The sequence below is a fragment of the Saccostrea cucullata genome, unplaced genomic scaffold (assembly GCF_032062105.1).
Source record: "Saccostrea cucullata isolate Sc308-1 unplaced genomic scaffold, CSIRO_AGI_Scuc_v1 ctg173, whole genome shotgun sequence".
Lineage (NCBI taxonomy): Eukaryota > Metazoa > Mollusca > Bivalvia > Ostreida > Ostreidae > Saccostrea > Saccostrea cuccullata.
Genome location: NW_026932155.1, coordinates 449,948 through 473,873, shown reverse-complemented (window position 1 = coordinate 473,873; position 23,926 = coordinate 449,948). Strand labels below are relative to the sequence as shown.

Genomic DNA, 23,926 nt, shown 5'->3' with positions numbered 1-23,926 from the left:
GAATAGACATCCACATACTTGAAACTAGTTGCCCATCAAGAAAATCACTCTCTACCATCGGCTCATACATTCACCTCTGTCGTTGGCTCGCGTATACACAGTTTTAAACACGAGAAATAGTGCATTTGTTTTAATTCATTACAATTCAATTTCTATGTTTATGTCTGAATTTTTAGATAGATATTTACTAAATCAATCCAGAACTATTGATTTGAATTGAAACAACTCTTCAAATATCAAGTTTTATACGTTATGTCAAAAATCTTGACGTGAGCCCATTGCAGAGGTGTCTGAGAGAGGAACGAACGACAACTCTGCATGGGAGATTGCAAGAAAATGTCATTCAATCCACGACCCCTGAAAATGTTAGCTTTTTAAGATCAACTATCAAAAATCGATTCATCTTCTTTTTCTGAAAAGTAAGTCAGGTCCTAAATGTCACCGTCTGGAGAAGACAATGGCAAGAATGAATCGGGATTGTGCTTGTTCTTCTGAAAAGTCTTTCATTCATACTTCATGTATACCTGTCAAAAAAAAATACAGTAAAATATATTTATAAATGATAATGTTCAATTTTTTTTTAACAGGTTATGTTTTAATTTATTGTAAAATAATATTGTTGTCTTGATTTTATGGGCACTTATAACATGTACTAACCATCAATCTGGATGTCTTTGATAGTTGCTTTCCTTAAATTTGTGAACTATATTCAGATCACAAATTGTGTGTTCAAGTCATAGGTTTGTTCTTTCAACTTTATGAATGTCCGACGCATGCTGGTGTTGCTGCAAAAATAGAGCGGCCTAGATCATCAAAGTTCCACTGATGTTCACTTTCAGTATCTGAACTCTACAAAGGAATACAGAAGCAAATGTTTATTTATATCACATACAAAAATTCCGAGTTACTAATTAAAATTCATCGAAATTTATTTAAAGCATAGTTGTCATGTACTGTGAACTACTTTCTTATATTGGTAAAAGGTGAAAAAGTACAGTCAAACTTGTTTTAAGCTTTGGGAAGTCCAGAAACTAGCCACTTAAGACAGGTGGCCTCTTATTCCAGTTTGCCCAAGAAGTAGCCAGTCAGTCAATAAATAAACAGCAATAACCACTACAGTTGATTTAATTAAACATGTCAATTTCACAAAACCTTTGTATGTGTGTATATATATATTAATCCATGCCTATTTAAAAAATATGAAATTAAAGAATTCCAAATTAAATTTTTAAGGTTTTGTTCATAAGTGTTCAGAGTTCCAGAAACGCACCGGTCCACCGGGGATCCCAGGTGAACTTTGAATGGGACCGGTAAAATCTTAATTTTATTGGTCAAAATGTCCGATGGTTTTTTTTTTTTTACAGACTGTATAACCTTTACATATAATCTTAACAAAATCATTTAATTCAATTGTCCTGACAATAAACAAATGCAAAACTAAAGGAATGAAAAAAAAAAAAACGTCAGGGCATCGCCAGATCTTGTTTAAATAAAATGTAGACGTTGATTGTCTACTATAAAAAGCTACATATTAAAATAATAATTTCCATAAGTCTGGGAGGAAAAACAGTTTTAAAAACCCTGTCAACAAATATTTTCCATGATAAATATATGCACTCTGTAGTTCTGACAGTAAAAAAAAATGTGACAATCTACTTTCGTTTTGAAGGACGAATTTGCAGGGTTGCAAGAGTGCCTGCTATTTCTGCTTGATTACAGACAATTTGTTACCATTTATTATTTTCTATATAATTTAATCTATTAGCATGATAATATTATACCAACTTCTGGATTTTTTAAAATGTATTTGATAGCATTTAAAATACAAGCGCGTTTTTCCCCCTTTCTAAAAATAGCGGATTGACTTGAATGTAGTAAAACGACAACAAATTCACTTAAAATCATCATTTTCATGATAAATTTGCATATCTTTATATCATTAGTATTTTTAACTGTATGGAGGTTGTATAATAAATTTTAACTAGTCAGAAATATCGGACGTTTTACCAGGCTTTTTAAAACGAGTTTGATATTTTACGTAATATTTTTCCTGGCACATAAAATACAAAAATCCAAAAGAAAAAAGCCTGGAAAACAACATATTTTCAAAACAATCAACCAAGAGTTGTCATGTTGCAGATTTTATTTTTAAAAACATTTTAAAAATCTGTCAGAAAGGACATAATAAATTTATACATGAATTAAGCGTTGGTCATCACACGCCTTCGGCAACGTCAAATCCTGCATACAAAGGCCATATACAAAATATTTCAATATTTTTTTTTTTAAATCTGCCATCTTTTTATTTACACATATCATTTATTATATCGTTACAATTTCCAATCCTATAATATGTTAAATTTACATACAAAAAATTAATGTCCGGTAAATTTTACAACTGTCCGGTGAATTTTGAATATTTACAAGACAATTGTCCGACATATTTTTGACTAGTTTCGGGAACTGTTAGTGTTCTTTTGTAACATTCAAATCATTCAAGAAGAAATACATGTGCCTTACTACTATCTATTTTTTTAATAAGAAAAAATATAAAAGCTTTAATTAAAAGACAGTTTAATGGTGAATTAAATAAAGTATGAAAATTTATTTCAGTAAGTGTCAATAAAATTCATTTAAAAACTTCACTATAATATGTTCAGGTAATGATCAGCAGTGTAACCCCCCCCCCCCTTTCAATTAATCCTCGATCAACTACTTTGCTGAAGTTTTTAAAGTCTGGTAAATTTTTAATATTATTTTTATAAAGCTGTCAGAATTTCTATCTAACATACAGACACACACAAAAAATTATTCAATTGACCAAAGATTTGTATTAACGCAGTTTAAAATCATTCTACTACAACACAGGTGTCAAGTGCACCAGAGCGTAACTAATCCCTATCGATCGTCTCCTGATAGTGAAATTCACGAGATAATCATGCTATACAAATCATTTGTTTTGACAAGAGTTGCAATTAGAGCTTCTACACGGAATCAAAATCTAACAGGTGTGAAAATACTGATAGACCTGTATTAGCTAAGTTACATACTCTCACTGTAAATATTCAAAGTAATGATGAATTAATATTGTAAATTACAAAATGAAGCTTTAAGCTTGAATTTCTTTAAGTTTAGCTATAGAAAAACTATTAATTGTGATTTAATTCTTTTAAATTTTCAATGGTCGATCTTGAAAAATAAGTACAAATTGATCTTACAGGACAATTATATTTTTTCCATTAACACAAAGAGAGTTATATATACGTATCTAAAGGTAATTTGTTTAATTTCTTTAATAGGTGAATTTTTTTATCCGGCACATAATTACACAAGCGACTGTGTAAGCAATGTGACATATTGGGTATTTTAACAACTGATTAAAATGTCCTACACTCATTTATAAACATTGATTGTCATTTATCAAATTGATATACCACTAAATTTTACAACCTAATTATACAACCCCATGTTGATTCCTACGATTCCTACTTGCTGCGAAAATTTATTGCAGTGACATTAATTCCATTTTTCCATTCTGATTTTTTCTCTATAGATTAAGGTACGATTACAAGTACATGTAAACAAATGTGTGAAGAGTAGATAAACAATTGGTACGTATCTAGAATGAATTGAGAGAGAGAGAGAGAGAGAGAGAGAGAGAGAGAGCAATTATACTACGAAACAGGATAAAATTAAAGCCAAAAATATTCAATTTGAAAAAAATTTAAACACGGATGATTTAAAAATTAATCGGAAGGGGCGGAAGAGGCGTGAAAAATCCAGAGATTTTGTCTCCCATCGGAAGAATCACATGTATTTATGTTATGAGATATCTGCATGTAATTACCATAGATATAGAGAAAATTCGAATTAAGAAAAAAACACGATCGTTTTTTGAAGTAAATAAGCCAAGTAGTACTCCAACACGGATTAAATTATGGAGATTTATTGACAGTTGGAGCATGTTATATGGAAAATTTAAATGGTTTGGATTTTTGTTGCAAAAAACGAGTGAAAATTCGTACCAGGTGTGCTTTGCATGTATTGCACGTGTATAAATAATATTATCTTTTTTTACTGGCCAACGGGGCGACCCTCTTGCAGAAAACCACTTGCCCGACCCCCGGGTATCGGTCGATTTTCATTGCAGACCTCTGATTAAAAAAAGAACTATCAGTGCATTCATTATAATTTTTTTCACAAAAGCCCGTTTTCAATCGGTATGTGTTTATGTGGACTACAAGTGTCCTTTCCTTGACTTTAAATAAATTCTACAACTGCATAATGTACGTATGAATCATATCAAACAACTTACAAAGCTTTTTTTCAATGTGGTGCAACAAAATAGTAAGACTTACTGCATTTGCTTTTTGTGTTTCCGAATTTCCTCACTGCTAATACAAAATGTCCAAACACAGCTACTTCCGTATTCTGCGCATGCGCAGTTAGTTTTAAATATATGCGCATGCTCAGGTATTCGGAACTCCTCGATTCAATTACCGAACTCCTCTAAACAGCAGATTTCTGAATGTCTGAGCATTTTGGGCTAAGGACATGTCCAAAATTTGGACAAAGTCTTTGTGAGGTTAAATCTAATTTTAGGTTTTTCGACCTCATAGAGTAATTTTGAACGTAATTAGACCTCTTCATTATGGGGTTAACCCCACAGTACCCAAAAAACCCCACACTGCTGGAAAATACGTTAATTTTACCCCACAATGTACCTCTCGTAAGAACAGCTAGACAGACGGACGGACAACGGATAAAATGTGATCAGAAAAGCTCACTTGAGCTAAAAACCTACACCCCTGTAGATTCAGAGTTGGGATCAGGTACTTAGGAGGAGTAAGCATTCCCTTCTTTATTGATCAAATAAAGGGAACATTATGTAGTTATAAGCAGTATAAAAACAGAGGCCTATAAAGTATGCATCAAGTCAGTCAACACACTTTTGTCAGGTTGTATTTGCTACCAAGGCTGTTATATCGTATATGACTTCTACAAAATAGTAAATACAAGGAGAAAGTTTAAAAGATCAAAATGAAGAACCGTATATTTGTAAAACTTTTATTAGCATTGAAAGCTACTGTAACACTATTTTGTCTCCTTCTGTTGGTTCCACGCCCTGTTCCTTTTTAATGTCAACTTCTGAGTCATTCTCCTGTTCCTTTTTAACGTCAACTTCTGAGTCATTATCCTGTTCCATTTTAATGTCAACTTCTGAGTCATTATCCTGTTCCTTTTTAATGTCAACTTCTGAGTCATTATCCTGTTCCATTTTAATGTCAACATCTGAGTCTTTCTCTGTAGGGTTCTGTGAGTTTGGTTCTTCACAATGTTCAGTGTTTTCATCTACCACAATTTTCTGATCCTCTCCTGACATTTCAGTTTTGACTGTATTTGTCACTTCTTTTTTAAGTAAACTGTCTGCGTCATTAGTACTGCTTAAGGAATCTGGATCCTATTTTAAAATTTAACATTTACAAGACATGTATGATGCATCGGTTTTTCCGAGATTTTTAAAAATAATCTGAATTTCTTTTTTATTTTTTAAAAATACACATTGCGAAGTTTGCTTAATAGATAGGATTTGTGACTTTTCATCACTACACTGATATCAATGTTAATGGCCCACCTGGTTCCTGTGTCTTCGGTTGTTACTTTCCACATCAAAGCTGTGCATGTGTAGAGTCTTCAGCCAATCCCACATACTTCACCAAAGTCAGGAGAAAAACAATTATATTCACTGTATTATGTCAACAGACTATTTTGTTCTCACTGCATTATGTCCACAAACTATTTTTTTAACGTCATTTTGTGTGTTATTTTTACCTCTCAATTGAATGTTGACTATTTTGTAATCTTTGTACTAAAGAGGACACCAATTTTGGGGACTATAGGGCCAGAAACTCTTTTGAAATTTTGGAAAAATCATAATAGATCAAAACTCCCCATATTTGATTATTCTAATTAGTTTTCAATCAAATTTCTCTTTCACAATATGCAGAAACATTAGAAGCAATTATATTTAGAATATATTTAGAATATATTTAGAATATATATCAAACTTTTTTTCTATACTTAAGGAGATACTGAGTATTCCAAAACTAATAAATTTCTTAGGAAAACCTTTTTCAAATTGTAAATGGGGCCCAATACCAGTTAATTGTAAACCTTCAAAAGGCCTCAAGCATACACTGTGTAACATTGATGAAAATCTGTAAAAGATGATTTCAGATTTAATTAAAAAACAAGGATACACTTTATCATTTTTCTCTCCTTTATAAATCTCTGGCAATATGTATTCCTCTTTAAATTTCTCCAGTTCCTCCTGAAAGTATAAAAGTATATAATTAAAATTAATGTTATTTTTCAGCATGAAAATTTCAAACAAGCCATTAAAAACAAATAATAAAATCTTTATTGTTCTAAGTTCAAAACTGAACCTGTTTTGTAAATGCTACTTTTAAAATAATCTGGTATTTTCACTCCATGATAAATATCTAAAAACATTTTTTACCCAATCAGAAAGTGCACATCATTTGAATTTGCCTATAAAAAATATCAAATGATGAAGATGAAAATGAGGATTGGGGATTGCTACATACTATGCACTCAGTATTATTTAAACTAATACACCTTTCTGGATATACACCTTTGTAGAACATATCAGAACAGCAGGTATACAGTTGTACAAATTACAGTCTACATAATATTATTATAATAGAAAATCTTCAATAAAAAGTCATATGCTCTTGTTTTTAATTTTTAGAATCTGATCACAGGGTATATCTACTTCATTCTCAGGGATTTATTTTTCACAACTGTATACCGGTACTTGTGCCAGGACAAACCATTCTGAACCAATGGTCCTGACCTTGGCCTATCTGAAAAAAGTAACCTTGGCCATAATTTGTGAATTATTAGTGATAGGAATCTCATATTTCAAGGAATTTTCCATGACAAGACCTTTCTTTGAGTGCATGTATATTATTTTTTTAACACTTGACCTTGAAGTTTTAAACTTTAACCTTCACCACTGTGAGCTGTCATATGGAAGCTTGTGTTTCACTTACACATCTTGTTCAACAATGTCTTGAATTTATAATGCTGTTAGTCTTTATGACTTTTAATGTATAGATCTTGTGTCACAATTGCTTTAGGTGATTACTTTATTCACATGTGCATACACATGGAGCCAAGAAGAAATTACAATTCTTTATATCAATATATTAACACATACAAATTTATAAATATGTTAAACCCACATATGTGGTTACATTACGTGGATGTTTTACAAGTGGTGACATCTGTATGAAATCTAAACTCTTGGGATAATTATTGGAATTAAAAAATACTAAAATATATAATAAATATGTTAAATCAACATGTGTGTCTACAATATGTGGACATTTTATAAGTACATGTAGCAACATCTGTCTGTAAAATAAACCCTTGGGATAATTATTGAAATTAAAAAAAGTATTAGATTATTATAAAAGAAAAATCTGTGGAAAACCAAATATTCTATATATATATAAATAAAAAAGAAACTAAGTACAAATTTATTAACAATAAACAATGATAGTGTCATTGATAGCAGTTTTTATAAAAATTGTTTTAAAATACCACCCCCTGTGATTTTCTATTGTATACAATTATTGGAGAAAGTACATTTTTAACAAAAACAATGATCACTTTAAATTAAAAGAATGCATCAGTAATTTGTAAAACAATTATGAAAAATCATGATAAAGAAAATAGAGAACAGAGTCCTATGGTCTTTAGCTATCTGTTGCCTGAGTATAAGTAAGTAAGTAAGTAAGTAAGTAATTTATTTATTTATAGTGACATGTGTACATAATTAAATTCATTTGTTTACAGACTGTATAAAACAACAATCAACACCCGGCCCATCGGGCCTATATGCCACTTTAAACACAAAATTGAAATGCAATATATAAAGAAAATAAAGAGCACAACGTTAAGAGAATAACAAAAAAGTGCATGAAAAATAAACATAATTGTAATAAATATATATATTTTATATGCATTTTGTATGCTAAGATTGGTAGTGTCTATTATAAAGATTATTGTTAGATGAAAATGACATTGAAATATTATTTTATTTTTTGAACATAAAGGACTGTCTTCGCGTAAATGAAAAATACAAGTATTTTGCAACCTGTCTAGGATAATTTGAGATAAGTAAACATAGTAAATCCATATCTGACCACCCCCTTTGATTAATGCCAGTGTTTTCAAAAAGTTTTGATCGATATTCAGAGTAAAAAGGACAATGCAGTAAAAAATGAATTTCGTCTTCCACATTATTTCTAGAACAAAAAGTGCAAATTCGATTCTCAACAGATTCACCATGATATCTACCGGTTTCTATTCGTAAAGGTAAAATGCCACATCTAAATTGTGCTAAAATTGAACGTAAATATTTAGGCATATCAAGTACTACATAATTTTCTCTACCAAACCTTGTTTTAAAATTAACATAAGTCCGCAGTTTTGGAATGCTTAAAATTTCATTGCTCCAAAGGTTTGAGTAATAGTTGTGTAGTTTTGATTGACCCATATTTATATCTACCATAAGCTTTGACTCAAAATAGTAATCCAGCTCTAGTTGGTGTAATATATCTTTCAAATCACTGCACCAGTTATTCCTACACTTATTGTAATCAACTTCAAAAACAATTCTTGTAATTCGATCATTGCCAAAGGATAAGACTCTATTCCAATATCTGATTATATTTATCCAACATCTATATTGACTTGGAATCCATCCAGTGTCTCCATAAACCCCCAATGTAGGAGCAAAACGGTGAACCCCAATAAAATACCGAATAGCTCTGTTCTGAATATTATCTATAGGTTGGAATTTTTTGTAACCCCAGACACTGGATGCATAATCCAAAACAGGTATGACACAAGAGTAAAATAGTTTTTCATAAGCATTAAACCTGAAATCTTTATTACTATGAATCGAAGATATAATTTTCCCTAGTGCACGTCCCCCTGCTTTAGCAAGATTTTCTGCATTTTTCATGAAATTACCAGTGTGCTTAAATGTTATACCTAAATACTTATAATCTTCAACTGTATCTAACTTATTAAGTCCAATAGTAAATTCAAAATTGGCTGCCCTTGACCTAGTTTTATTAAAATGTACACACTTAGATTTATTGGTGTTTATAAGAACTCTCCAACGTCTACACCAGCTATGTAGTTTATTTAACATACTTTGTAAATCTTCTGGGGACTTGGCTATTAAAGCGATATCATCTGCGTATAATAAGATGGACAATTTTCGATCAACTAGTTCTATGCCTAAATTAAGATTATTAATATCCTGTACCAGATCATTTATGAAAATTGAAAATAAGGTAGGAGATAAATTATCTCCCTGTTTAACATTATGTTATGTAACAAAAGTTTGTAAAGCATCATATCCCTATCGATCAAAACATTTTTGGAGGTCAATAAATGCAACATAGAGATTTTTATTGTTTTGGACTAAACTATTCAATGTAAATAAATGATCTTCACACGATCTATCCTTTCTAAAACCATTTTGTTCATCTGCTAAAATATCGTTATTCTCTAGATAACTCATAATTCTTTTATTTATAAAGGAACTGTACAGTTTGCTAATACATGGCAACAGACTCACACCACGGTAGTTCATTGGGACTCGTTTGTCTGCAGAGGGATCCTTAAGAATAGGGCATATTATTGCTTTCCTCCACACCGAGGGGATCATGCTTGTGTTGAAAATATGTTGAAAAAGACGACATATTGTATTGATGACTACTGGATATTTCAGAACACTGTTACGGTAAGGAATTTCATCGAATCCACAAGCGGAATTGGATTTTGCACGCATCACTATATCAGAAATTTCCTGAAACAATACATCATAATTAATTTCATCGTTACACGTCTGATAAAATTCTTCTTCCATCCGACGTTCTCTAATATCTTTATCTTTTTTTGAATCGTTGTAGTGGACGTTATCAAATTCGGTACTTCCACACCCGTTGTACAGATTTTCAAAATCGACTCTCCATCGTTCCAAGATTTCCCGTTCGTTGGATATAACATTTCCTTCATCATCCAAAACCTCCATTGGTATGTTGTGTTTATTTCTAGGGCCAAGTTTTCGAATTTTATTCCAGGATTCATTTGGATTTGTTGAACTCATATCTTCTATAACATTAGCAAATGATTTCTTGTAGTTGCGTTCAGTGCGTCTGAGAGTTTTATCAAATAAATCTCGTGCTTCAATATATTCCCGTCTAAGAGCAGATTTGACTTGTCTTTCCCCCTTATATCGTATGAAATTATTTTCTGTTTCCCGTGTCGCGTTCCATAGTTCTGTTAATTGGTCAGTCCAATATGGTTTGCTATTTTTAAAACATTTCTTATTACTTCTTGGCTTAACCTTTGGAAGTTTGGATTCCATTTCATTATATATTATTTCACATAATTGTTCATAGATCTCGTCAATACTTTCTTGTGTTTTTCGGCTGTTTTCAATCAGATCAATTGTTGCTATCAATGCAGACCTTCTCAATTCGCTTGACATAAAATCATTTGGGATCCTATTGAATTGAAAACGATTTTGACAGTGTTCACTTTTTGGGGTACTAGAAACTAAACAACAATCGGATAAATTAAATTCACACATGATGACGGAATGATCAGGAAGTTTTGATTTTTCCCCGACAAACTTCAATAGTTCAAATTCCGCTACAATATTCTGTATAGTTAATACCGTAAAGTTCTTGATTCGTCTAAATACATCTATTGGTATGCATATATAATCTACCACAGATTTTCCCTTCCTTGAAATACATGTGAAGTTATCATCTGGGAATCTTCCATTCAATACACAGAAATTTGCTTCATTGAGAAAGTCAATTAATTCATGACCGTGTTGATTAACCGTGTTGTCTATAGCTCTACGATTAGGAATATGATCAATGTCTTGAAGTATGTCATTCGAATTGCCAATTCTAGAATTTAGGTCACCCATCACAAAAATAGTGTCACTTTCACAATTTAAATAAATCTGTGTTAAAAGATGTGTATAGAAACCTTGAGCATCTCGTCCTCTGTTAGAATATTCGGGTGGTAAGTAACATGCAAACACAATGAATTCAAAATCCGAGCTACAGTTTTTCAGTTTTATTCCAAGGATACCATCAAATTTTCTGTCAATCACTATTATCTCAAACTGATCAGTTAACCATTCTTTTATCAAAATTCCGACGCCACCCGAAGGTTTCGGTGCATTTACATGTATATCTCTTCTATTAAAACCAAACCATCTATAACCTGGAATTTCAATAGCATTTTCTTCTTTTAAGTGTGTTTCACTAACGGCAATTATGTCATAATTTAGTGCACAAATAATTTGATTTCTAAGTTCACCATTTTCTTTTGTCCAACCGCAGACATTTAAGTGACCTAATTTTAGAGTGTCAATAGGCCGGGAAAGTCCCTAGTGGTTCTCGCGATCTTGATCATGAAAGTCGGGTGAGCTGTTTTGTTGTGAATTTTGAGTTTTTTTCACGATTCTTCCATTGGAAGTTATGCGAAATTGGTTGCCGTTTGGAATCTGATTCAGGATAGTTTTTGCGTTAAGCTCTATCAGTCTCTCAGTGTGTGATTTTGAGGATCTAAGGAAGACCGATTTATATGCTTCAACATTCTGTAAATCCCGTTTCCGTCGTAGAACTTCTATTTTCTCGTCAACTGAGCGGAAACTAATTTTGACTAAACCGGGTTTACCGAAACCTCTGCTCTTTAGTCGTGCCGCCGTAACTACTTTGACAGAATCACTTAGTTGACTAATCATATTGTTAGCAATCTCAAAAATGTTCTCATCCTCACACTGCCTAACGTTATTGGCGATTATTGTGAGCTCAGGATCATAAAGCGTGTTCGCATGATTTTTCTTGTTTGTACCATTAGCCGATTCTTGTTCGTATTCAGGTCGTTCTAGATTCTCAACCTTTTGTATTCTTTCAATAAGCGTGTCAACAGACCGTGACAGCGAGTCGATTTGTCCCTGATGTCTCCCAAGTTCAAGGTCAAAATCTAATTTCATTGCTTTGAATTTGTCGTCAATGCTTGCCATAAACTCGTTACGAAATTTGTCTAATTTGCTATCAAACGACGACCTTAGTTCTTTTTGACCTTTCTGAAGGCTGCTCACCGCGTCTGCTATAACAGTCATCTGATCAATTATTTTCGTTTCAAAATCTTTGACATTCGATTCCTCCTTTCCACCCGCCATTTTGAGCATTTTGCTAGGGGGCTTTTCAGTTTGCCCGTCTGACGAAAGCCTACGCCTTTCCCTTTCCGATACTTCTGCCATTTTCTTTTTACATGAACCATAAATAGCACACTGTTTGTCAAAAAACTCAAATAATACTCACAATACAAAAGTTTTTTCTGCACCAAATCTTCAGGGTAAAAAACCCTGCCTGTTCATCTTAATGCATGCGCAGTATATTATGATCATGAATGATCAAGGGAATGGAATGAAAAATGAAAATAACGAAAAGTGATTGATCTAAAAAAAATGCATGGACAATACAAATCTGTACAGATGGCATCAATAAATGAACCTCTGAGAACTCCATAGATGGGACCAGGTGCCAAGGAGGAGTAAGTATCCCCTGCATAAAATCTTGGAGATAGTCTGATGTCTTTTATAATATTTGTCTCAATTTCATTTTTATCTCCATATACGTTAAGAAAAAGATTTCGCATCTGATTATTTTTTCCTTCCATTGACCTACCTCATACTGAGACCATTCTACAGGCTCGTGTAGTCCATCTCTCCCCCACTTCTTGTTGTAGCCATCAAAATACAACTGAAATGATTAAACTCAGTGTAGGAAAACTGACACAATAAATGTATATACCATTTACATTCATTAATATTTGGTTCAAATCATTCATTATTACTATGGTTTTGTAATGCTAAATTAAAAAATGTCTCCTATTAAAATCATGTACATGTGATCAAATCACAGGCACCTGACATTACTTATTTTTCTTTTAATTAAAAAAATACCCCCTATCTAATTAGGTAAGGGGTATATTTTTTTATCAAAAGAAAAATAAGTAACGTCAGTTGCCTGTGGATCAAATATCCAAATGTTCCTAATATTGAAGCCACTTTTTTTTCCAGGCTTAAAAAAGACAGTGGGGTCCTTAAAAACAAAACTCTAACAAGAGGCCCATGGGCCACATCGCTCACCCGAGCATTGTGGCTAGGAAAAAGTAGTAATTGGTTTACTATTGAAAAGTTTAAATCCAAAAGTTTGGCCCCGCCCTACCCCCGGGGGTCATGATTTGAACAAACTTGAATCTACACTACCTGAGGATGCATCCATATAAATATGAGCAATTATGGCTTTGCTATTCTTGAGAAGAAGATTTTGAAAGAGTTTTCCTATATATTTCCATATAAAACTTTGGTCGGCCATTGTGGCCCCGCCCTACCCCAGGGGGTCATGATTTGAACAAACTTGAATCTACACTACCTGAGGATGCTTCCATATAAATATGAGAAATTATGACTTTGCTGTTCTTGAGAAGAAGATTTTTAAAGAATTTTCCTATATATTTCTATATAAAACTTTGGTCGGCCATTGTGGCCCCGCCCTACCCCAGGGGGTCATGATTTGAACAAACTTAAATCTACACTACCTGGGGATGCTTCAATATAAATATTAGCAATTAAAGCTTTTCTGTTCTTGAGAAGAAGATTTTTAAAGAATTTTCCTATATATTTCTATGTAAAACTTTGGTCGGCCATTGTGGCCCCGCCCTACCCCCGGGGGACATGATATGAAGAAAATTAAATCTACACTACCTGAGGATGTTTCCCCATAAGTTTCATCTTTCCTGGCACAGTGCTTCTTGAGAAGAAGATTTTTAAAACATACCACCAAATTTTCACTAATTCTCAATTATCTCCCCTTGAATGAGGGCGTGGCCCTTTATTTGAACAAACTTGAATCCCTTTCACCCAAGGATACTTTGTGGCAAGTTTGGTCAAATTTGGCCCAGCGGTTCTTGAGAAGACGTCGAAAATGTGAAAAGTTTACAGACAGCTAGACAGACGGACAGACGGACGCCGGACAAAATGTGATCATCAACCTTTTAAAACAAGATATTCATGGTGTCAAATACAAAGCTAAAGCAATTTTTTGTCACAAAAAAAAATCCTTTAATTTTAAATTACACACTTCAATTCAGACAACACAACTCTAAATTATTAATAAATAATAAAATGTCTTTCTTTGATTGTTAGTATGGGGATTAATGTCGCAGCTGTTGCAGAAAAGATATCGATATAACCCATGTAAGCGGCACTGAATTGGGATATTCTAATCTCTGTTTCTGATTGATATTGAATTGACATATAGAATTTTGAGATTTTGAATCTGGTACCTCATCTAGCAGCAAACCCAATCCTGGAGCCTTTGGAACATCTACCTTTTAAAAAAAAGAAAAGTAATTAAATCAGGATATCATACTGCTAGTTTTAATAATTTGAACTGTACTAAACAGTGTATATATCACACATCTGAACAGATTTCATATACATGTGTATATGCAAATATCTTTTATTCTTAATATTTATTTTTTTTTAAATTCACTTGCCTTAATATCATTAAATTAAGAAAATTTTTAAGGTCATGTAAGGGAAATGTCAGGTGTTCATATTCTGTCAATACTTAACACACAATAGAATTGTATTCTGTTCATTATCACTTTAATTATCAGTGCCAAGTTAAACAAAAATCAGGATATTATTTTCATCAGTTTGTTTGTAACTTATACAACATCTTCATGATCTTGTACTGATATTGAAATCAATACGCCCTGCTGACAGGAAATATCTACATCATCTAACAGTTACTGTTACATCAAATAAGGAAACATAACTAGAGCAAAGCTCGTTGCAAAGCAACGAGTAGGTCTTCTGTCCTGTTTTGACCGGAAGTGATGTCAACAAAAGAAAACAATGAGCTAAGTCGTCTCCAGTCACTTTATAATTTCAATTTTGCATCAAAACCTTAAAAAATAAGCTATTTTTGGCTATTTCCGGTTTGACCGGAAGTGATGTCGACGGACGGAAAATTAAGTTTTATGCATGCAGTGACATATGTTACCCAAAAACTTGTCAAGAACGGCAAAAATATGCATTTTTTGATGCATTCCGGTTTAACCGGAAGTGACGTCGCCGGACGCATTTTGACAACTTCAATAGATTAAGCTTGACATTTTGAACAACTTTGCTTCTTAGACGTATTACAAATTCTCAATACTTTTTGAGATATCTGGAAAAAAGTTTTGGCCCCTCTAGATCCCTTAATTTAGGGGTCAGCCCTTTTTTCGAGATTTCATTTCAAAGATCTTGTAATTCTGCACAAATTTTGTTCTATATGTTTTAAGAAAATATTTTTAGTTTAGAAGATAAAAAAACAAATTATGTGTAAATTTTCGCTCTTTTAGGCGTTCTAATTTTTGACCCCTATATAGCACCATTTTGAATAGAGAAATCGAAAAACAAAAACCTCCATGCACAACTTCAATCCTTCTATTGTGTAAAATCAGTAAAATTTCTGCTCCAGCTTTTGCCATCTCCGAGCCTTTGTCTGGAAATGAAAGCCTATAAATTTTCGTTTAAAGGGAAATAACTCAAAACCGGAGCTGAAATTTTGGAATGCTAGACAAAATTCTGATAGAGTTTAGTAATGTCTATAAACTCTGAAAATTTGTCAATGAGCAAAATCCATTGAGAAATGAGTGAAATATGAGGCCTCAAAGTTGGCGTCTAGGAAAAGGAAAAAAAAAAGAATAATAAGAATAATCTTAATCATCAGAATCAGTAGAAGGTCTTCCGTTGGAAACGGAAGACCTTAATTATTGAAAGAAACCTCTGTTTTCGAGATGAAATTACCATAACATGCCCATATTCCCTCCTTTTTGTGACTAAATTTGCAAAAACATGTTAAATTTCCAAAGCAGTCAAAGTTTAGTCATGATGTATGAAGTAAAGATACAAGATACAAGATACAAGATTTTATTAATCCAATTTGGGCCCCCGGAGGAGCAAAAAGATTTACAAATAGAAGGAGGAGGATCCAAATGATAGAACAAGCATGATGATGATATTACAAATAAAGAGCAATTGTTAAAAAAAAAACCCAAAAAAAGTATATAAGAGATATACTGAATATACATACATGTATCGTATTGTAAGTTACATACAAATATATATAATTTATACATATATATATATAGTTAAAGGCAAGAAACTGGGAAAAAGGTATATAATTTTTTTTTTTTATGCTTATCACAATATCTTCAATTAAGGTAAATTACTAAGGAATCCAGCAAGTGATCTAAGGATGTCTGGGTCTTCATTAGTCATGAGCCAATAAAATTGATTATCATAAGATAGAGACTGAAAATTTTTACATTTAATTTTACAAATATTTATGAGTTCAAGTCTTTGTACATTAAGATGAGGACATACAAGGAGAAAATGAATTTCATCCTGAATCTCGTTGTGATGACAAAGTGAACAAATTCGTTCCTCTCTAGGTATTTTTTGATAACGTCCAATTTCAATTTTAAGCCTGTGAGCCGATATTCTTAACTTTGTTAAAACTGATCTATGTTGATTGTTTGTAAGAATATCTAGATAAGGTTCAAAACAAAATTTAGTCTTTATGCTGGTAAAGGTAGACAATTTGCCATCTTTATGTAAATTCCTGTCTTTTTCCCATGTTAATTTATAGAAATTCAGTAATATTCTTTTCAAATTGATTTTAAATTGTGGGGTTGACATACCTAGGAAATCACTAATTTTAATATCAATATGGTTAAGTAAGAAGTTAACACAAGGATACCATGAAGTAAAACCATTTTGGTGTAGTGTTTTAGAGCAGTTAAAAGCCTCACTAAGCAAGGGAAATTCACCATCTAGATTCTCTAATCTATGCCAGTATAACAACATATTTTTAATGACATCAAAATGTAAATTCAAACGTCCTAGCTCAGATCTTACAGCAAAATTGCTGCTTTTACCATGAACCATTAGTAAATGTTTATAAAATTTAAGATTTAGAATTTCGCCTTCTAAGCTTTGGTATATTTTGTCTAGTGTTATATTTGGATTTCTCTTAAATTTAGAGGTTGTTGGGTCAAAAAAAACCCATAACTCTGAACCATACAGGATAATGGGTTTAATAGTGTGGTCAAATACATTTAAAGCAGTTCTAATTGATGGATTAAATGTGAGAAAGTCTTTTTGAAGTTTGAAATAGGCTTTTTTGGCTTTGTTACAACAATCATTTTTAGCATTACTTAGTGTTCCAGATGCATTAACAGTCAGACCCAGATACTTGTATTGTTTAACACATTCAATATTGTTGTTATCCAGATGGAAGGGAATTTTAACGTGTTTACCAGATGAATTGAAGACTATAATTTTTGTTTTCTTTGTATTAACTTTGAGACACCAGTCCTTACAGTATGTACTTAGTATATCGAGTTTTTCTTGTAGACCTTCAGCAGTTGGGGAGAGAAGTACCATGTCATCAGCATACATTAGGCAATGAATGGACATAGATGAATCATTGTTTAATTTTACAAAACTCTTAGAATTTGACAGATAATTTGATAGATCATTGAGATAAATCTTGAATAGGTTTGGGCTCATGTTATCACCTTGTCTAACCCCATTGTAAGTACGGAAGTGACCAATTAATTTGTTACCCAGTTTAATAGAAGAATAGCTTTTAGAATACATATCCTTAACAATTGAGTAAAATTTAGTGCTAATACCAGCTTTTAGTAGTTTAAGCTTCAGACCAGCATGGTTTATACTATCGAAGGCCTTATGAAAGTCAACAAAGCAAGCATATAGCTTCCCTTGTTTTGATTTGCAGTATTTTTCAACAAGTGTTTTCAAGACAAAAACATGATCTGAAGTTCTAGCTTGTTTTGTAAATCCTATTTGACAAGGATTGATTTTATCATTGCATTTTAAATATTTATCTAATCTTGAGTTAAGAATATAGTTAAAGAGTTTGCCAATTGAGCTGGTTATTGTGATTCCTCTATAATTGTTGGGATCATTAGTGTTGTTAGATTTGTATACTGGAGTAATGTATCCTTCACACCATGAAGAAGGATAATATCCATGAGTTAAGCAACCATTAAAGATTTTCAGTAATATTGGTACCAAGACCGTTTGACCATGTTTAAGCATTTCATTGCATATTCTATCAGTACCAGCTGCCTTACCATTTTTTAGTTTACCTATTGCTTTACTTATTTCATTGAAAGATATTTTGTAGTCAAGTTCATTAAATATGGGCGTTGATGTTTTCTCAGCTTGTTTTAGTTGGTCTTTAAGAAACTGATCTCAATCGAGGAAATCCTCATGAGTTTTATTCAATTTTTTGAAGTGGTTTAACCACTCATTATTAGAGATTGATGTATCAATTGTCTTTGTATTTCCAGTTCTTAATTCGCCTATAAGTTTCCAATATTTTTTTGGATCAGTTGAATTTAAAGCATTTAGGTTGTTGATAATATTAGAATGGTATGTTCTAAATTTTTGTTTTCGTAGTTTGTTATATATTCTATATGCTTTGTAATATTGATTCTTAATATTGATATCTCTGGGGTAGTGGCCAAATAAAGTTCCCTTCCTAACTAGTTTTGAGCGCATATTTATCAACTCGTTATCAAACCATTTCTTTTTATGTTTAGCAGAGCTTTTATTACTTTTACATGTTTTATTTTTAGGTAAGTTTGGTTTTAATGACATAATGGCTGCAGCTTCCAGGGAATCTTTTAATCTATTTATTGTCGATTCTATAGATTCTATGTCATTGATGCTCATGGTGTTATCAAGATTGCATTTTATTTTGGGGGATTGTAATGCCTCTATAAATTTAATAGCAGAGTCTTCCCCCCACTTAAAGGATGAATGGTTCTTGTAATTATCATTATCTATACTATTTTCTCTATTAGAAGAATCATGTTGAGAAAAAATATTCCATGATAACATACAGTGGCAGTCAGATAATGTGGAAATAAAATCTGATACTTCAAAAAACAAAATACGTTGTACAATTTCTTCATCAGTTAAAAGATAATCAACAACACTACTTCCATGATAATTATGGCAAGTGAAATTTCCAAAAATGTCACCAAAACATCTTCCGTTCATAATACGAAGTTGGTTTCCAATACAAAAATCTATTAGTTCTTTTCCTCTCTTATCCACACAAGTGTCTCTATTAACTCTTTTGAAAATATCATTATCAATTTTATATGTTTCAAATAAGGGTAAATATTGGTTGTTATCATCTAGTATATAATCAGTTGCATTTCCTGTTCTAGCATTAAAATCTCCACAAAGCATTATATTTCCTAAATCTTTATATTGATTAATATCCTTCTGTACGAGTTCCAGAATATTAACATTATTTCGTGTTATTGCAGGTGATCCCTCAGGGGGGTTGTAAACAGTACATATATACAAATCTTTATCAAAATTAAAAAAAGTTTTTTCTAATTTGATCCATTGATACTCACTACATGTATTTTTAATTACAGAAACATGATCTTTAATCTCATGCTTAATTAATATTGATATCCCTCCAAAGTATCTGCCATTTTTAGATATATTTCTACAAATTGTGTGGCAGTAAAAATCATCATGTAATACAACTGTACCTGGTCCAATGTGTGTTTCCACAAGAAATACTAAATCTTTATCTATAATTTTTGATAGAAAAAGCTCGTCATCCATTTTGTTCATACCTTTTGATATCAATCCTCCAATATTCCAAAAAGCACATTTAACATTTGTTTTTCTGTACATCTGATACATTCTAAGAAAAAATACCAAATTTTCAAACCCAAATCAAGAGAAAAGGTACAACATCCTTCAAAACATCTAATACAATGTATAATCTAGTAGTAACAATATGTGAGAAGAAAAAAATAATAAATCAGTTGCAAATAAACATGACATTCATGAGTACAGGTGCAACGATAAGTGGAAGTGGTACAATATTCGTGAATGAAATTCATACATTGAAATACCCGTTAAAAGAATGGCATTGTTTATATATATCATCAGTGTAATTGATAAGTAACATCTGATATGATGATAAAAAAGAAAATTTAGTAATTGTAGTTAAAGCCATAGCTGGCAGGATGGTAAGGTCTCCCTTCCCATGGTTCGGATGGTGCGTACTGGTAGTTTCGCCACTTTCGCTGGTATTTGTACAACTTATTTGGTGAAGCACGGTGATAGTCAGGGTCTTGGTCTTTTCCCATCTGCAATGGAGCCTGCTCAATTCCTAAAGCTAGAAGGATTGATCTTTTGATATTGGATGCTAACATGGCAACACCATCTTGTGTAAGATGAACATTGTCCCTTTCAAGGACCTTGGCAGGCCTATTAGACATGTTTATGTTTTCACTGATATAAACGACTGAGTCACTTTTGTATTTCTTCTTTAGTAGGGCGTTGATTAGAGCACTATTTGCACTGTGTAATTCGTCGTCTTTACGAGGAGTACATAGTGACAGAACCACTTTGGCTGACCATTTTTGAGTGATGATGTTGATGAATTCTTCCGTCTCGTTAACACAAGTCTCAGGACTTTTTGCCTTTACATCATTGGTGAGGTGATGAAGAACGACAACATCTGGTGCTGCATCCTCATATCTTACTATGGTATCCTTGGTTTCATCAATTGTGTATGTAAGTTTCTTTGTTGTTATGAATGATGAACTAAGAATGTCTGGATTAATCTTCTTAGTGTTAGATGTCCCCACTAACAGGACTTTGGGTTTAGGGGGTTTGTCTTGGGAGAAGTCTTATATCCCTTATGAGGCTCATTTGGTGAAGAGTGATTTTCTTCAACTTTCTTTTCTCCTACACATGTAAATTTCTCACTGTTAGATTCCATACTCGAAACATGCATTTTCAAACCAAGAATCTCTTTAAAAAGTGCCTCGTTTTTTTCTTTGAGGATTTTGTTTTCATTTTCCATGTTGAGTAACTCTTCATTTTTTGTTTTTAGTTTTTCCACTAATGTTGAGCTTTCTGATTTGTTTGCTTCCAACAAGTCAAGGAGTTGGTGTTTGCATGTATTGTGCATGATTTTTTCATTCTTCAGTTGGGCTTCTTTAGTTTCTAATTCAAGTTGTTGATTTGCGATTTTAACTTGAAGTTCATTCTTGATTTCATCTGATTTCTTAAGCTTGTTTTTTATTGAGTTAATTTCATTTTCAGGACTTCTTGATTTATTTGGTGTTGTTGACATTTTACTGTACTGGCTGCTCAAGTTTTCAACGGCTAAAGAAAGAGTACTAACTGTACTTTGAAGTGATTCCAAACCTTTTAAGAATCTTGTTTCTAAGGTTTTCGTGAGTCCAGTGTGAGATTTGCTCATTTCTTCTAAAGCTAGGACCATACTTTCTTGAAATCTATCCAGGTCATGCACGGAAACTGAAACAATTTGGCTATGTTCACCATTTAGCAATTGTTCCTGGTTCAAATAACTCACAGAGTTCTGGCTTTGCGGACTTTCAGTTACAGATTTAAGGGTGGTTTCCTCTCCTTCGGTCGACGCAGTAATTCTATTCACTAATTCTTTCAGCAGTGGGAAGATTTTGGTCACGAATGCATCTTTTCCATTTCCCTGGACCTGAATAGTGCCGGTTGACACAAAAAATGTTATCTTGTAGTGTAGACTAGTATCATCCCCAATGTCTATGCAAATAGAATGGTTTGTTAGGGTATTGTTGGTAATATCCCACTTTTCTGGATTGTTATACCATTTGACTTCTACAGAGTTACACATTTTCAGCTTTTCTAAGTATATAATTTGTAGAGCTCTAATCCAGGCGAATACACGTTCCCGTTTTGTTCGAAATGCTACCATCTTGGCTTGTTCTTCATAGAGGTGTAGGTTAATTTCTTCGTATGCCGTAAATAAACATAACCGGGAATAAGCAGCAAGGTCCTTCTAAAGGTTACATCTAATAACATTTGCTTCATTTACATAAGATGGATGATTTTTTTGACAAATGTTATACCTTGCACAGTTGAGAGTAACAATTGCAAGCAGTGCAAAAAGTGTGTAATTTTTTATGAATGCATGTTAGAGATAATCTCTTCCATGTTTTGCATTGCATTCTATATAAGATTGTGATAATGCTTGTGTGGCGCTGCGACTTTTTAAATTTCAGCTATTATCTCTGTATGCCATGACCAATCACTAGGCTAAGCCCAATAACCATAGTATTACTATTTCCCTGATTTTCTCCCGTTTGAAGGGGTTTTTCAGGTAAATAATGAGATTCACCAAGGTATGCTTTGCAAAATGTTAAATTGTTTGTTTGCCCTCTTCCGACTCAGGGTAAAATCTTTGGGTCAGTGGGTAGGTTGCAATTGTAATCTTTTTTTCCAGAAAATTTCAACATATTTGTTGAAAGGATTATAAAAATAAAAGAAAAAAATATGGGAATGTACAAAAAAAGTTAAGAAATTGGCCATTTTTAGCCAGTCAGTTGGGAGAGGGCAAATATTTTAAAGATGGCTTGAAGACTTGAATGGAACAGCTCGAAAAAGCTGTAGACAAATTACTAATGGACAAACTTTAATCAGAAAAAGTTCACTTACTTCTCTTGTTAACAGGAAAAAATTTCAATAACACAAATACAAAACAGGCACATGATGTACGACACTATTCCTGACATCAGACTGATGTAAGTCTCACCTTTTCTGGTCCCCAAGCTAACTGTAACACATCTTCCTTACAGCAGCCCTTCACTATGGCAATCATCAGTCCTAAAAACAGAAGCTTAATAGTACTATATGTAGGTGTGTCTGATTACATTGTACAATTCTATAACCCTTCCTAAAAACAGAAGCCTTATTGTACAAGCTGGGTCTAATTACATTGTACAATGTCTATAACCCTTTACTAAGGCAATCATCAGTCCTAAAAACAGAAGCTCTAATGTACAAAGTCTGTATGATTACATTGTACAATTCTATAACCCTTTACTATGGCAATCATCAGTCCTAAAAACAGAAGCTTTATTGTACAAGCTGCGTCCCTTACATGTAAAACTTCTGGTATTTCTTTATTGATAGAAAAGCCCATTACAAACAGGACAGTTACACAAGGCTTTGCTGAAAACATATATTCGAATTCTTCAATATTATAATATTTAATTAGCTACCTATCATTTTTCTGATGTGATGCAGCATGAAGCTTTGGCCTCGGACTTTACACGTGACAAACTCTACTCCCTCTCTGATGTAAGGCTTTCCACACTGAAAGTACAAGGTTTATTTTAAACATTTATTTGTACCGGTGTCATATAATATATTGAACCCCGCGATATTTTGAACCCGGGTTCAAAATATCGCTGCGAAATATTGAACCCCCCTATAAAATATTGAACCCAGGGTTCAAAATATTATGGCCATAAAATATTGAGTCCCCTGCCCTTTTAATTTTACAGGGAAGGGGTTCAAAATATTATGGCCATAAAATATTGAATCCCCCTGCCCATTTAATTTTACAGGGAGGGGGTTCAAAATATTATGGCCATAAAATATTGAATCCCCCTGCCCTTTTAATTGATGAGGGAGGGGGTTCAAAATATTATGGCTATAAAATATCGTGTCCCCTGCCCTTTCAATTTAAGAGGGAGGGGGTTCAATATTTAATGGCCATAAAATATTGAATCCCCCTGCCCATTTAATTTTACATGGAGGGGGTTCAAAATATTATGGCTATAAAATATCGTGTCCCCAACCCATTTAATTAAAGAG

General features: G+C 32.7%; 1 protein-coding gene and 1 long non-coding RNA gene across 3 annotated transcripts in view; both read right to left on the bottom strand.

Moving 5' to 3' along the window:
* Positions 1-372: 372 nt before the first annotated feature.
* LOC134234542 (uncharacterized) lies at positions 373-4,753 on the bottom strand. Of its 2 annotated transcripts, none has more exons than XR_009985198.1 (3): positions 4,026-4,108; positions 658-849; positions 373-524 (listed from the first exon to the last, which is right to left on the bottom strand). It is a non-coding gene; the product is annotated as an uncharacterized LOC134234542 (long non-coding RNA). The 2 variants fall into 2 exon arrangements; XR_009985197.1 differs by lacking the exon at positions 4,026-4,108 and adding an exon at positions 4,359-4,753 and having other exon boundaries at positions 375-524.
* A 151-nt stretch (positions 4,754-4,904) lies between these two features.
* Positions 4,905-23,926, bottom strand: part of LOC134234536 (pseudouridylate synthase 1 homolog) — a 37,971-nt gene continuing 18,949 nt past the window's right edge. Inside the window, exons 11-17 of the mRNA XM_062716625.1 lie at positions 23,329-23,422; positions 22,860-22,930; positions 14,485-14,529; positions 12,822-12,896; positions 6,261-6,331; positions 5,636-5,711; positions 4,905-5,461 (exon numbers count right to left, since the gene is read on the bottom strand). Coding sequence (XP_062572609.1) covers positions 5,084-5,461; positions 5,636-5,711; positions 6,261-6,331; positions 12,822-12,896; positions 14,485-14,529; positions 22,860-22,930; positions 23,329-23,422 — 810 coding nt within the window. The 3' untranslated portion in view covers positions 4,905-5,083. The remainder of the gene's footprint in view (positions 5,462-5,635; positions 5,712-6,260; positions 6,332-12,821; positions 12,897-14,484; positions 14,530-22,859; positions 22,931-23,328; positions 23,423-23,926) is intronic.